Source organism: Eucyclogobius newberryi, unplaced genomic scaffold (genome assembly GCF_026437365.1).
Source record: "Eucyclogobius newberryi isolate DKJ021-1_F unplaced genomic scaffold, fEucNew1.0.hap1 SCAF_2, whole genome shotgun sequence".
In the NCBI taxonomy this organism is placed as follows: domain Eukaryota; kingdom Metazoa; phylum Chordata; class Actinopteri; order Gobiiformes; family Gobiidae; genus Eucyclogobius; species Eucyclogobius newberryi.
Genome location: NW_027315834.1, coordinates 41895949 through 41910291, shown reverse-complemented (window position 1 = coordinate 41910291; position 14343 = coordinate 41895949). Strand labels below are relative to the sequence as shown.

Genomic DNA, 14343 nt, shown 5'->3' with positions numbered 1-14343 from the left:
CTTCAGATAACCGATCTTCAGACTTTCGGGGTCAGTGGGTTTGTCACTGTGGGTAAATGATTTCCTGTCTTTAGCCCGGTGTGTCCTGGCTTCACTCGGGGCTCTTCGGGGCCTATCTCTCGGTCGGGCCAGGCAGTCGGGGCCAGGCGCGGTGCTGATAAACCTCCAGGATTACACAGACATGCGCCTCTCTTGCTTTCACTTGCACACGATTAACTCCGCTGGGAAGGCAACCAGAGCCACTGCGGCCCCTAGGACACACTTCAGATAAGTAGGACTGGGCAGAGCAAAAGGCTTCTTGATCTGAAGGATTAGGAGACGGGACGAGGACAGAGGGCTTCTCCATTTGGACTAAACCCATTAAAGCGGCTATAAAATGTGGTTTGGCGGTGGTCAGACAACACTAAGGTTTCATGATTTTAACTAGAATGTTCTTTACTAACTAAACTATACAGCTCGTTATTTAGACAATTAAATTCAGTACGTGTTGGCTGTAATTAACTAATATCAATTTATTGGGACGTTTTATTGAGGGCGAAGTGTCGCGGTGGCGCACTGTTGCCACCTGCTGGTCAATCTGTGAAGTGACCCAAACAGAGGAAGAAAGTAGTTTCATTAAATGGTTTGTGTTTCCCATCATCAAGAGGGAGTATTTCCCTCAAAACGCCTGAAAAATGAGCCTGATTTCACACTGAAGTTGTTCCTGACCCCTTTGGAGAATAAACACTGTACTCTCTGTGAAGCTGAGACTTCTGGTAATCGTCTGAGCGCTGCACAGATGATTACCAGATATTCTTTTGTAAATCAATAAAGAGAAGTCTGGAGGAATGGTCTGATTGATATTAGTTGGGCATTTGTTGGGTTTTGACATTTCCTCTTTGAAAGAATTTGACTAATTTGTTGAAGGAGCTTGTAATACTCCATAAAAAAAGTCTTCGCCAGAAGGAATAAATTAAGAAAAATAAACTTTTTCTGTCTAAAAATTCTGTCCTGGTACAACATTTACAATATTAGCTAATCCATATGTTGATGTTTATTATCATTACGATTAGGCTATATAGTTTGTATATAAAATGGAATAATACACAATTATTATTATTATTATCATTATTGTTGTGAACTTTAAAGCATTCAACATTTAACAATTACTGGGAATAAAAAAACTAAAACATGCTGTTTGATTGTAAATATTTAATTAATAAAATAACACAGAAGATGACACTTCACTTCATGGTTGAATTAAAAACAAAAAAAAACAGACCTTAAATCAGTTGAATTAAAAACAAAATACAGACCTTAAATCAGTTGAATTAAAAACAAAATACAGACCTAAAATCAGCCTTTAAATCAGGTGAACTATGTAGGCCTATGTGAATGACCAATATGGGCGTGGACTCCGTTGTAACAGTAGTTTAGCCTATTCTATCTGTATGAATAGATCAGTAAGACACATTACAATACTATTTTGTATCCTTTCAGTCAGCTGTTTCAGTCATTTCCTTCAGAAATACAATCCTGCACAGTCACAAAATGTCTTTGATGTTTTTGTGAGTGAATCATATTAATTTGAACAATACAGCATTTGATTTTATAAGGCACGCTTCAATTAATAAATAGTAAGTCATGTTGCAAAAACTATGTAATGTACGAAATAAAAATGTCCATGTTATGACACATCAAACAGCGTAGTCAAGCTCTGCGTTTTGTTTTGTGTACATGTCATAGATGGCATCTACAGTGGCTGTGAAGTTCACTAGGAAATGACGCACATTTGCCAGGCATTCCTCCTCTTTTACTTCCTCTCCTTTGGACAGAGCCTTAATAAAGTCTGATTTATAAGGCGCTGCCAACAGGGCTGCCTGCAAAGAGAAAAGAAAATAAGTTAAGTCAAGGCTACACTGGACTGCATGATGAAATGTCTTATAAAGAGAACTTCTTGTGTTATTCTGTCAGTGGCCACAGTCAATAGAGCCACAGTTAAGCCTAAACCTTCCATCTATAAAGAGCAAAAACTGTTATTCTCACCTTGAAAATCTTTTGCACGAGCCAACCATGATATCTCTTCAATGACCCTTCGTACGCCTTGGTTATACTGACTCGAATAAGGTTAGGGTTATTCTCATCCTTTTCACCATCTGCCAAACTCTGGAGCAAGATCTGAATGAAGCGGAGCCCCCTGCAGAAGACACAAGTGTGAGACACAAGTGTAAGACTGTCTGCTGTGTTACCTGGAACAGACTCAAATCCTGACCTCTTTAACCACATCAGCGCAAGTGTGGCACCAACTTTAGGCCACTCTGCTCCATGCTCTTCTCTCTCCGCCTCCAGGATATGCTGCAAAGTGTCATACCTCTGGGGATCCTTCTCATAAACGCCTCGAATTTTCTGTTTCCAAAAAGAAAAACGAGTTAAAAAAACAGTCTCGTCGATGCACGTCAAATAACAAACACATCTCACCGTGATATTGCCAATAATATCGGACTTGATGACCGAGAAAACTTTGGAGCCCAGACAGTCTGCAGGAGATGGACATGTGAGAGCGGCTCAATGAAATATGAATGAGACTTTACACTGGAGCCGCAGCTTGACTCTCAACTACCCGCACAATGGGGTCAATGTGCGGCCAACAAAGCGCTGCAGTGACGGTCAGGAGGCGGCTGACCCGGCGGAGCACAGCGCGCGCACTGAGCCTGAAGTCCAGTGAGCGGCGCGGCGTTTGGGAATAACCGGGTCGTGAATCAACAAGGGTGAAACACAGTGCGCTCTGTCGAGGCGCGACTCAGTTCCGCGTACTCACCGATAAACGCGGGAAGATGCGAGACCGCGTCCAAAAACAACTTGGTGTCCAGGGAGTTGTCGGGCGGCAGCTCCGTGAACTGGTTGTCCAGGAGCAGAGACATCGTCAAGTGGTGTCGAGTGCGTGAAGTGGAACTCTGCTGCGGCGGCCACAGCCTCGTCTGACGGAACCCGGAACTCCTCGTGATGCCGGAGGTGCGGCCAAACTTCACTCCCGTCTCGTCTCACCGAGGAACTGTTACAATATCAGGTCTCACAGACAGATGGGGAATGACACGAGGGCTAAAGCAAACCCCTGTCTTTTCTACAAAGAACTCACTAACCACAGAGTGAGGAGGCTGTAGGTAGCACTTTATTCACTGTGGTGGCTTTAAACAGACTCAACCAGGGCTGGAAACGTGTCAGACAGACTGCTGCATCCACATTAAATTGGTTCATTAAACATTAAACAGATTTAATTTTACTGCAATTTGAAAAAACATATGTAATATGTAATATATATATATATATATATATATATATATATATATATATATATATATATATATATATATATATATATATATATATATATATATATATATTCGATTTTTTTCTTTGCCTCACAGTACTTTGTACTGTATTTTGTTTTTTCAGTACAATATAACTCAATATAAATTAAAAAAAATGTTTAAATTGTTATAGTAAAGTCTTTGCTATGAGCCTTGTTTCCACTCCTAGTTGAAACACCTGGTTTAGTCACATTACATTAATTTTCACAGGTTGTTTTGAAGTTGACCTCATCAGATTGCAGACCAGTGGTGCAAACTGGATCACAGGCATCTCTAACACTTTACAGCACAACACCACTAACACAAACCTCACAATGTGAGGACCATTAAGTTAAAGAAACCTTATGAAAATAAACAGTTTTTAAAAAGGCATGACATACAATTATAAATAGAATAGCATTTGTATCTGTTTAAGACTTACAATACATCATACATATTTTGCATAATACTATTTAAACAAATTAAACATACGTAATGGTCCACATGCTCATACACCAATCAAATAATGGTTATTATATTTCAATAAAACTCAAAGATTAAAAAACTTGAGGTGAGCTGTGGAAATGTTCCCGATAAACCGTAGATAACAATTTTAACTGAAATTATGGGTCTCTGACTGCCATTTTACATTTCGTATTTTTATGGGAACTAATTATTTATACATTTGTAACACTGTAATAGTAACATACTGTCCTTTTTCAATTGGTCAATAGAGGCTCAACAACATGTAACATTAAGTACACGTAATGAATGAAAGCTCCATGAGTTTGAGTTTTGTACATGACATTCGACATCACACTTATTAAAACTATTGTCTGTGCCTCAAAAATGAACAAAACATATTCATAGCTTGAGAGGAATTACAATGAAATTGTACCCTGTTAGCAATACAACATGTTAGTGGAAAGTCTATGTATGTATGTGTATATATATATATATATATATATATATATATATATATATATATATATACACACACACACACACAAACAAAGGGATGTATACTTTGTGGGTATCAGAATTTTTTTGGACTTTTGCTTAGTTGTTGTTCTCTTTGGTTGTCACAGTGACAAGTTGCTTGGCAGCTTTGGCGATATCATAGGCACACTGGATGACCTGCTGAGTGACCAGTTGGATGTCTGATGGACAGGGGCAATGCTCCGCAGCCTTCTGGCACGCTCCATGGAGACGACTGGCACTGGAAGTGAGCAGACACAGAGAGCCACGGACTGTCTCTGAGGAGGGCCTCTGCAAGCAAAAGATGAGATAAGAAACATCAAAGACAATACTTCCATTCAGCTGAGAGCAAGCCATAGTATAAACAGAAAACAGACCTGCCAGAGCAGACAAATCTTGTTTGTGTTTTGAGCTGTTTGGTAAACAAACAGAAACCTGGGAATGGGCCGTGGTTCATGCATCATCTTACCTTAGGAAAGAGGGCTGCCATCTCAGTCACAGCCACACAGATCTTCTCTGAACAGGGAAGAAAGCTGTGGCAAAGAGACACACACAGCCCTTTATTTTCAGATTTTTTTCACAATAAATTAGTATAATAACATAATAAATTTACCATGCATTACCAATTTTAGCTGTGAAACATGACATATATTTCGACAGGTTGATTTGGTTCTATGATCAGGTTAAGAGAAAAGTATAGTACCTCAATGGCTTGACAAAAGAACTATTAAAAAGAATCCCCCCAATTTATTCCTTAAACACATACAATACACAAATATATTTGATGCGTACAGACGCTGTAAGGTACAATGATAACTATATAATAATAGTTCATTACAGCTAACATGAAGCTTAAATACACCTGAGCTTTACTGGTATAAGTAATGTTAATGTAGTGATGTAGCAGGTCTTTCGTGCGTGACAGGATGCACCCTGACATTCACACCTCCACAAGGATCCAACCAACAAGTGTCACCAAACGAGAGGGCTCAGTGTCTGTTCAGGACCGGCACAGATCACGGTCACTTTGGGAAGTGACTTGGCCTGATGTTCTATAAAGGTGTGAACAGGTTTTTGTCCTGCCTGGTACCTGCATTTATTCCCTACGTCAGTGTTTTGTGGCATGACCAAAGCATGGTTAGGTGAAGAGCATCGGTATTGGATAAATACCGGTGCACCTCTAATAAACTAGTTTAACTACAGACGTTTTTTTTCGCTCAAAAATACCTTGAGCAATGAAACACCTTGCATTCCTATTGAGAATGGGCTCATCACTCCACACATAATTTTGACCTTCTGTGGTTGTTTTAAGATAGCGTTTTTGCAATCACGAGACATGCTTTAAACAACTGCATGTAAAATTGAGGGTAAAAGTAATGGAATGGAAAGTAAAAGCACTTGTTCAAGTTACAATAATTCCAAACCACTATTCCCCAATTTACAGACAGACGGAGGTTCTGGTACATATGTTATTCCTGAAATCAACCGAACCGTTCATATGTCCACGCATTAAAGCAGGTGGGAAAAAGTCCAACCTCCAGCCCCACATTAAGCCAGGATAAGTGGCAGGTCGTAAATGGATTCCTGAAGATGTACCTGTCATGTTTTGTCTCTTGGGCGGCGCGAAGTAGTTCTTGTATGTTCTTAGTGATTTGCTCCGTCTTACAGATGACATCCTCTGTGCATGGCAAAGTACTATCTTCGTCAACTCCTGGATCAGTGGTGTCTATAGCTTGCAGAGTACCACTGCAGTGTGGGAGGAAAACAATAAACATAAATACTTCTACTTCAGTAGCAAAAAATGTAAAAGAAGCAAACTTAACCCAGCATCTTCAAGCTCAGAGTGATTTGGTGTAGAGTCGTAGTCACTTTCAAACACTGTACTCCGTCCTTCTAAGCTGCAGCCCTACAGACACAAGAGACTAATGTGAGCGTTGTCCCAATGTAAAACAAAAACACTGGCAGTGACCTGCAACATCTTTAAAGGAAAAGCACAACAATATACCAGAACCATGCATTTCTGAGCAAAAAGCTGAAACAAGATTACATTTCACAATCACATTAAAAAAAAGGAAATGAAACTCAAACGTCAATCCAATTCATTCTGAGCCTGCATTGCATAATTAGTTATACAGAGGTGTGTTGTAAAGCTGGGTGCTTCCAGGGCAGCCATAGAACATTATACAGTACATCCTTGAAGAATATTTACCAAAGTGGTTCTGAGATTTGAACCTTGTTTAGAGAAAGAAGCTCTATGGTTAGACAGAGCTGTGACTGTAGATGCACGGAGATCCATGCAGGCAGCGAATACTGACAATAGCAGAGAGAAAGTAAAGTCAAGCTTAGAGGACTGTTTGTGCCGTCACAAGAACTGCTTGTGAACCCTGGGGAATGTCAGTACTTAACCCTTCGAGATCTCTCATCCCACGACCAGGACAGGGAAGAGGGGAAGGTAGGAAGGGAGGAAGCAGCCGTCCCCAAAGGACCCCTCCCAATCTAGAAGGGGGGTCAAACCAAGATGAGCAAACTGGATGCACGGACTGGCTGAACAATTAACCAAATGATCAACTAACTCCGGGCCAGGCAACAGCTTTTCCTCTCAAAACTGCAAACAGTCAGAAAGGGCTCATCTTACATTAGTTTGGAATGGCTGTAACACGACTCCGTCCTCGCTCCTGGCAGGTTCCGTGCGGTGAGGGTACTGTCGCAGACTGGATCCGGTCTCATACATGGACAGGGCACGGCCTCCCCGAAGCGGCTGTCTACCAAAGGGACCCTGGGCCTGTTGATGTCCACTGGGAGGTTGCCATTTTAGCGTTGTGTTTTCAGTCTGCAGAGAGTTAAGCTGGAAAGAGGACAATGTCGATGGTTGCACAAGCTTTCAATGAAATAATGTTGTTTTTGACATCCAAGCCAACGACCATTTTATGTACCTTGCTTTGCATCAGCCTCAGCTCTTCACTTAAATTACAGTTGACTTTGAGGAGCTGCTGTATTTTGGCTTCCGAGGCTGTGAGAGCAGTTTTAACCTCCATGAATTCTTGAACAGTGATTGGTCCATCCGAGAGGTCTGACGACTCCGAACTCTACAACGCAATACGATACGAGAATTAAAATAGTTGTAAAAAAGAAATATGAATTAAACATAAAGTAAAGTACCTTGGTCCTTCCATTATTACAGCTGTCACTGCAGGTTGCCTCTTGTACAGGGTCTTCATCTGATGCCACACTATCATAATCTGGCTGGTCATTATCTTGGCTCTCACTGTTGTGGCAACTGTTTACTCCCTGAAGAATCAGCTCTACATTCTCTGCAGCCAAATCAACAGAGAACACACATTTAGAGGAGTTAAAAGCATCTTGGTATGCTGGATGGATAATTAACACACTTTTATACATCATACCTTTTGGACTTTCACAGGAATTGCCCCATTGTCTATGTTTTGCGTCTGTTAAGATATCAATGACAAGTGTGGCAAACTCATGGGCACTAAATCTTGCCAACTTCTGACGACCCTGTAACGCGTTAACAAAGACGTTGAATTGAATAGAAGAATACACAAAGTACTTTAAAGCTAATTTATGAATATGGCTTCACTTGCCTGATTCCTGGTAGATGAATACTCTGGATTAACTGGCAGGAACGGTACAACTGTTGTGTCTGTGACAAGTGTGCTGTGGTTCTGTGTCGCCAACCAAACTGCAAAATAAAGACTTTTACTTACATGTAAAGTAGGGCACAATATAGCCAGGGAAATATGTTTAACACTAACCTGCATCTGTTTCTCTTCTGTCCACTTCATCATAGACATCCATAGCAAGTTCCTCAAACTGATGATTACTAAGCTATAAAACAGTAATAAAATGTACACAAACTGGGAAGAAAACACATTTTTGTTGAAACAGTAAATAAAATCTTACCGACTGGAGTTTCTTCTTTGCAGCTTTTGCAAATTCTGACAAATCCAGGCTATTGATGAAATAAAAATATATATATATTTTTTTTTTAAATTGTAAATCACCATAATAAATACACCAAAGGACACAAACCAAACTACTAGGAACAACTTACTTATTTCTTATCGATCCATTGCAGCACAAAATAAATTCAACTGATTTGACTTAACAGTTATTTATTGTATTATTTTATAACACCATGCATTAAATTACATGTTACTAGTAGTACTGATGGTATTACCTGTCTGCCATTTGTGGAATGATGAAGTGAGTCCCATTTCTGTGATCTACAAGTCAGAAACTCGCATATTAATAACATTGTATCAGTAAATAATCAATGTCGTCACTGTCAAATGTATGCATAAAAAGCAAACCTACCTGGTCTTCTACCACAAAGATAAAATGTGAGTCGGTCTGTGAGCTCATACTGTATCTCCACAAGCCTTTCTGCAAGTTCATGATGACCAGCTTGTCTACAAAACATCAACCATCAATAATGTTGTGGCTAAATGCTCAGATTGCAAAAGCACGCAAGTTTTAATATAGATGTCTGCAACTTCCTTCCTCAGCTGCATGTTCGGTTATTCACACATTTGTGGTATTGTGCTCTGCAGGGTTTTATACATAACATGCATGCTATGAATAGAAGCTGCATTATTTCCCATTTAGTACAGGCATGTCTCATTTCATTATTCTTTGCATATATTTTATATGTTATATATTTGTTACAAACTTTTACCTTGCATAATCAACTGGTGTCTTTCCACTAGAGTCCAAAGCCCCTGGATCTGCTCCATAAACTGCCAAAAGTTCTGCTTGTAAAATCTGTCCAGCTTTTGCTGCTATGTGGAGAGGAGTGTTTCCTTTTTCCTATAGATAAAAAGTGCTTTAGAATTGAATGTGTGCATTGCTTAACAACACAAATATTACTTACCGGTTGGAAGAAATTGGCCTGAGCCCCTAAGGACAAGAGTCTGAGGCACGTCTCTAGATTTCCAGTTCGAACACTTGAATGGAGTTGCTGCAACATATAGATTCAACAAACAGGGGTTAGGGTTATCCTAATAAAATGCAAATAAAACATTCAATGGAACATATGCCGGTGTAATCCCTCATTCGTCCAGGCGTGTTCCATAGTAGAAAAAGCTTCAGTTGTAGTCATCTGGACTCAGTTTGAAAAAATAGACGTTTCGACTCTCATCCAAGAGTCATTGTCAATAATTACTCTTATTTATTGACAATGACTCTTGGATGAGAGTCGAAACGTCTATTTTTTCAAACTGAGTCCAGATGACTACAACTGAAGCTTTTTCTACTATTCAATGGAACAATCAATAAAATGTCTTGTGGGTGGTAACAAGTAGGGTAAAAACAAGTGCTTTAAACTCATTAAAAGGTATAAAATAATTTAAGAATAGTCTCCGTGTTTTGCTCATTTGACAGGGAGCAAAGTTGTTGAAGGCCTTTTTTGACTCGGTATTGAGATCTCAAGCGGGGGATACTTGATCTGAAGTTTAGCAAACATGTTAAATGATCAGGCAAAACGCCAATGAAAGAAAGCCTTTTAAGCAAACAAAAGGCAGTGCATCCAATGATAACTTTAGAGTATTGATGTCAGTTGTGAGTTCTCTATCCATCTCCTGAAACTTAGAGCTGAATGAAAAAGTGCAGAGGTTTTATGACTATTGTTGTAAAATGCATATACAGAGAAATGTAGCCTGGATTAAGAGGAATGCACTTTTTATTTCTAAAGAAGCATCGTCGTGTTACCATCAAGCATAAGAATAGATAATTTTTTTGTGTCAGTTGTGCTCTTTGGAGAACAGTGAACATTTAGTTTTATTCAAGTTCATTAATAATTTTAAATCAACACATTTTTGTAGAAGTGAAAATCCACCTGAATATTTTGAATCACTTGTACCACAGAAGGTGCCCTAGCATAAGAGAATTGCACCATCTATATACAAGTGGAGGCTATGTTTTAGATTATGAAATAAAAGTGGTCCAAGGACGGACCCTTGGGGAACACCTATGTTAAAATAAGAACATTCAGATTGAAAACCTTCAGCAGAAACCGCTTTAGCTCTATTTGTGAAGTAATCTGCAAACCCCTTTTTAGAGTTGGTATCGAAACCAAACCAAGAGAATACAATTACTTACAAAAAAACGCAGAACATTCTTCATGATTGTACAATGCAACAGTGATATGATTTGGTAGGAGTTGTGATAGTACTATGCTCTTGTCAATGAACAGAATTCACAAACATAGGAACTTGTCTCGTCTCGTGATTCAATGCAACATAACATAATGAACAATGAAGAAGTCAAAAAGAGAACAATTTAAACATGCTATGGGATAAAAAATAACAATAAGCTACAATATAAAAAATAGGCTTAATATGTGCACACATTTACAGTTGAGTTTACATTTCTAGTGCAGAAAGTGAATACTGCAATGGGTGGTTAAATGCTGGTTATGCAGTGGTAAATGTTATGACTGAATCACCTTGATTTTGCTTTGGTTTGAATTGTTTGTGTTCAATGCACAATGCAATGTGCAGAGGGACTGGAAATGATTGAAAAAGACAACAAAAACAATTGTACCTTGCTGAGGTCTTTGGCCATTACACTGTCATCCTCCCGACAAGGCATTCGATGAACAAATGCCAGCATCTGATATTTGGCCTTGATAAACTCAGTCTTGTTTGGGCTGAAAGAACAAGGGCAAGTTTAGATTTGTATCTGACTTTATTCGACCGAGTTGTCAAGCAAGACTTATGGTTCTGAATGTCTGTATCACTACTTATTATTTTAACAGGCAATAAACAAACATTTATGACTGTAATGTAAAACAACTGGTCACTACATCATCAGTATATTATTATGTTTACACCAGTATATTATTCAGGCATATTTCAGACTCAACATCTCTGGGTGACATTAATGGTTCAGTAAACGAGTATTACATGTTAACTGACCCAAACTATAAAAATAACAAAAATGCCAATAATGCTTTGGATCAAACTAGGTGCATCTTGCTGTAGTGGCATATAAAACTTGAGCAAGCATGAGCAATAAAATGTCCGAAGCACTTACTGAACCCTGTCTTGAGGGTTGGCTTTGCGCTTTCCAGTCACTGAAGAGGAAGGGTCCAAAAGAGTGTGTTCCCAGATGGAGTTCGCCCCATTGCCATACAGCGTCTGCACCATCTGACGACATTAGAGCAAAACTTAATAATCCCTCATTAATAATTTGTTATGCATGTTTGCCGTTGGCCATGGTTTCTTTAGAGACTCTGTGTATTGGACTACGGAAAGTTGCGTTCACATTCTTGAATGTGACTAATAGAGCAGGGGTCTATACAACTGTATGGGATCATTGTTTTTGCAACAAATATCCCAATTTGTGATCCACAAATGTTGAACCATATCATTATTTGTTTGATATTGGGTCCACAAATTTAACATATTAATCTCATGCCTTAAAGTGCTTTAAACTGACAACAATCACGTCGTTGGGGTTGAAAAATGGCGCCAATTTCTGAAGCTATTAAAAAAAAAAAAAAAAAAAAAAAAAAAAATCACTTTAGTTTATTTAAGCTGTTACAGAACAAATTGAACCATATTACAGAAATATAAAGCATAAACCAGGTCAACAGTTCTTCAGCTCCATTTTAAACTACCGGCATTCTTGTTGCTGTGAACGCAACTTATTAAAGTCATGTAATGCTTTCGATATGGAGCATCTGTGCATTTATTTGTAAACTACATGTTTGTTGGGAGCTGTTGTGATGGACCCTCACCTGTATCTGCGAAGGGGGCCATGAAGAATGGGTCAGATGCCGCACTTGGGAGCTGTGTCGTCCCAGACCTCGGTGGATACTGCAGCACTCGTCACAAATGAGCACACCTCTGTTGATGGACGCCCAGCGAGGCTCTGCAGTGTAAAGATGATTATTAATCACTGTAGACACTAAGGTTCTTGATATTGGTGCGACTGTATCAAAATGGGTGTCTGCATTTCTCCAGATGAACAAGAATAACAGTTAAAAGTGCTAATCATTGGAGGCGAGCAATATAAACAAAAATTATTATCAATACTTTTTTTGAAGTATGCCGATAATGATATTTATTACATTATTTGTGGTTTTGTCCCTGGTTTTGTTCTGTTTTGGTCCCCTTTTTAGTCTGTTTTAGTCCCTGTTTAATTCGTGCTTTAGAGATAGTTTTGTCCCTTGTTTAGACCTATTTTTAGTCCCCATTTGAGTCTTGCTTATATCCTGGCATTGTCACTGGTTTTAGTTCCTGTTTTAGTTTAGATTTAATCCTGGTTTTGTTTCTTATTTAGTCCAAGTCCCTTGTCTTAGTCGTCACTTGTCTTTAGACTTGCTTTGTTATTGGTTAAGTCCTGTTTTGGTCTGGTCCCTGTCCCTGGTCCCTGTCCCGGGTCCCTGGTCTTGTCCCTGGTCTTGTCCCGGGTCCCTGGTCCCGGGTCCCTGGTCTTGGTCTCGTCCCTGGTCTCGTCCCTGGTCTCGTCCCTGGTCTTGTCCCTGTTTACATCAAGCTAGTCCTGAAATGAGTCATTGGTGAAGACCTGGTGTAGTCTACTTTTAGTCTTGCTTGACAATTCAACAGAAATGTGTTAAAACATGTCTTAAAATGTTACGTTGAGGTTTAAGTGTCTGTCAAATGGGTATAGACTGTTAAATTATCCATAAAAGTGAACAAATATCACATTATACTCTTAATTGAAACATTACAAGCTTTTTGTTTATTTAAATCCAGCCTTTTCTCACTATAAATACAATTTGCTCGATCCTCAAATCATCATCATGCACATCTTCATCAACACAACATTCGCGATATGAGGAGAATGAGATCAATCTGCAACAACACTACACACACGCACAATAAGAATGAGTATGGAGACATAAACAGCGTCTAAACAGTCCAATTTTGTGCGTGTGGTTGTGATCCGAGTGAGTCGTTAGCTCAGATGCTAACGTTAGCTTGGTTGACGTCCTACCAGAAGCACTGCAGTCGGCGCAGACCTCACGGCTTCGCAGTCGCTTTGACATCCCTTTGGTCGAAATGCCCGCGCCACAGGCAACGCGCTGGTCTTATTTGTGTGGAGATGAAAGCAGGTAATAAAGCAACACAGGGGCAGGAATACAACTGCAGCAGAGTCGTGAGCCCTGCCTACTACTGTTGAACAAAGCAGGATCCCGCTACTGAGACAGGCTTCTTCTAGCTCACTGCTGCTTCCTTCCTTCTTCCACGTAATCTCACTCAACAGAGATTTGTTCCGTTGAAGGAAAACCGCACACGTTGTATAAAATGTGAATATGTGAATAACATTTTCTCCCCTTGACACACATTTGTTTATACTGTGATTACAGGTTTGGGATTTCATTTAGAGCAACATACTGTCGCAACTGCCAGGGATTTGCGCCCTCTAGTGACTACTTATGTCACATACACATGCTCAACTCAACAGAACTGTGATTCTACTTAAAATGCAATGATTATTACTCAAATGTGTCATCAACATTGGCTGGGGATGTGAAGCTAACTGAAGGCTCTGCACATTCACACTGCGAAGTATCTACAGACATATGTAACATTTCTGTCAGAAGGTTGTCAACCAAAGACCTCCCTGGTTAAATAAAGGTCAATGGAAAAATAAAAGAAAGCCGCTTGTCTGATGCAGATATTGAATACAATTCTGTGAGACATTCCAACAAAGCAATAACATGTCCACAGAGACAAGATCCACCAGGAAAGTAGTCTGCCATGTTCACCTTTAATATTACCATTACAACAAACATAAAACTATTATAACTGTAATAAAGAATATGGTTTATTGATGCATAGACTATTTATATTAGATCAGATTAGATTAGCATAGGATAAATTCATGTTGGACCAGCAATGTGCACGAAGCCACATCCAAACAGATAGACAATGTATAGTTTATGATATTTGGAAAATGGGAAACATTGTTTTCGCATCGGAATATTATTCTTTCTTCTTCTTCTTCTTCTTCTTCTTCTTCTTCTTCTTCTTCTTCTTCTTCTTCTTCT

At 39.3% G+C, this 14343-nt stretch overlaps 2 protein-coding genes across 3 annotated transcripts; both read right to left on the bottom strand.

The window, feature by feature from the left end:
• Window positions 1-1599: 1599 nt before the first annotated feature.
• On the bottom strand, window positions 1600-2917 carry LOC140367494 (glycolipid transfer protein-like). Its single transcript, XM_072453995.1, has 5 exons — window positions 2798-2917; window positions 2458-2516; window positions 2252-2385; window positions 2026-2176; window positions 1600-1859 (listed from the first exon to the last, which is right to left on the bottom strand). Exons 1-5 carry the CDS (start codon window positions 2898-2900, stop codon window positions 1677-1679), a joined length of 630 nt encoding a protein of 209 aa, XP_072310096.1. The 5' UTR covers window positions 2901-2917; the 3' UTR covers window positions 1600-1676.
• A 1052-nt stretch (window positions 2918-3969) lies between these two features.
• On the bottom strand, window positions 3970-13519 carry git2b (G protein-coupled receptor kinase interacting ArfGAP 2b). 2 transcript variants are annotated; one of them, XM_072455480.1, is made up of 20 exons: window positions 13287-13519; window positions 12064-12197; window positions 11358-11470; window positions 10866-10971; window positions 9196-9282; window positions 9001-9131; window positions 8640-8734; window positions 8503-8548; window positions 8226-8274; window positions 8078-8150; window positions 7907-8004; window positions 7709-7820; window positions 7464-7615; window positions 7238-7390; window positions 6940-7149; window positions 6711-6800; window positions 6128-6210; window positions 5901-6050; window positions 4774-4837; window positions 3970-4595 (listed from the first exon to the last, which is right to left on the bottom strand). In XM_072455480.1, exons 1-20 carry the CDS (start codon window positions 13336-13338, stop codon window positions 4386-4388), a joined length of 2208 nt encoding a protein of 735 aa, XP_072311581.1. In that variant the 5' UTR covers window positions 13339-13519; the 3' UTR covers window positions 3970-4385. The 2 variants fall into 2 exon arrangements, with proteins under 2 accessions (XP_072311581.1, XP_072311582.1); XM_072455481.1 differs by lacking the exon at window positions 6711-6800.
• Window positions 13520-14343: the final 824 nt, after the last annotated feature.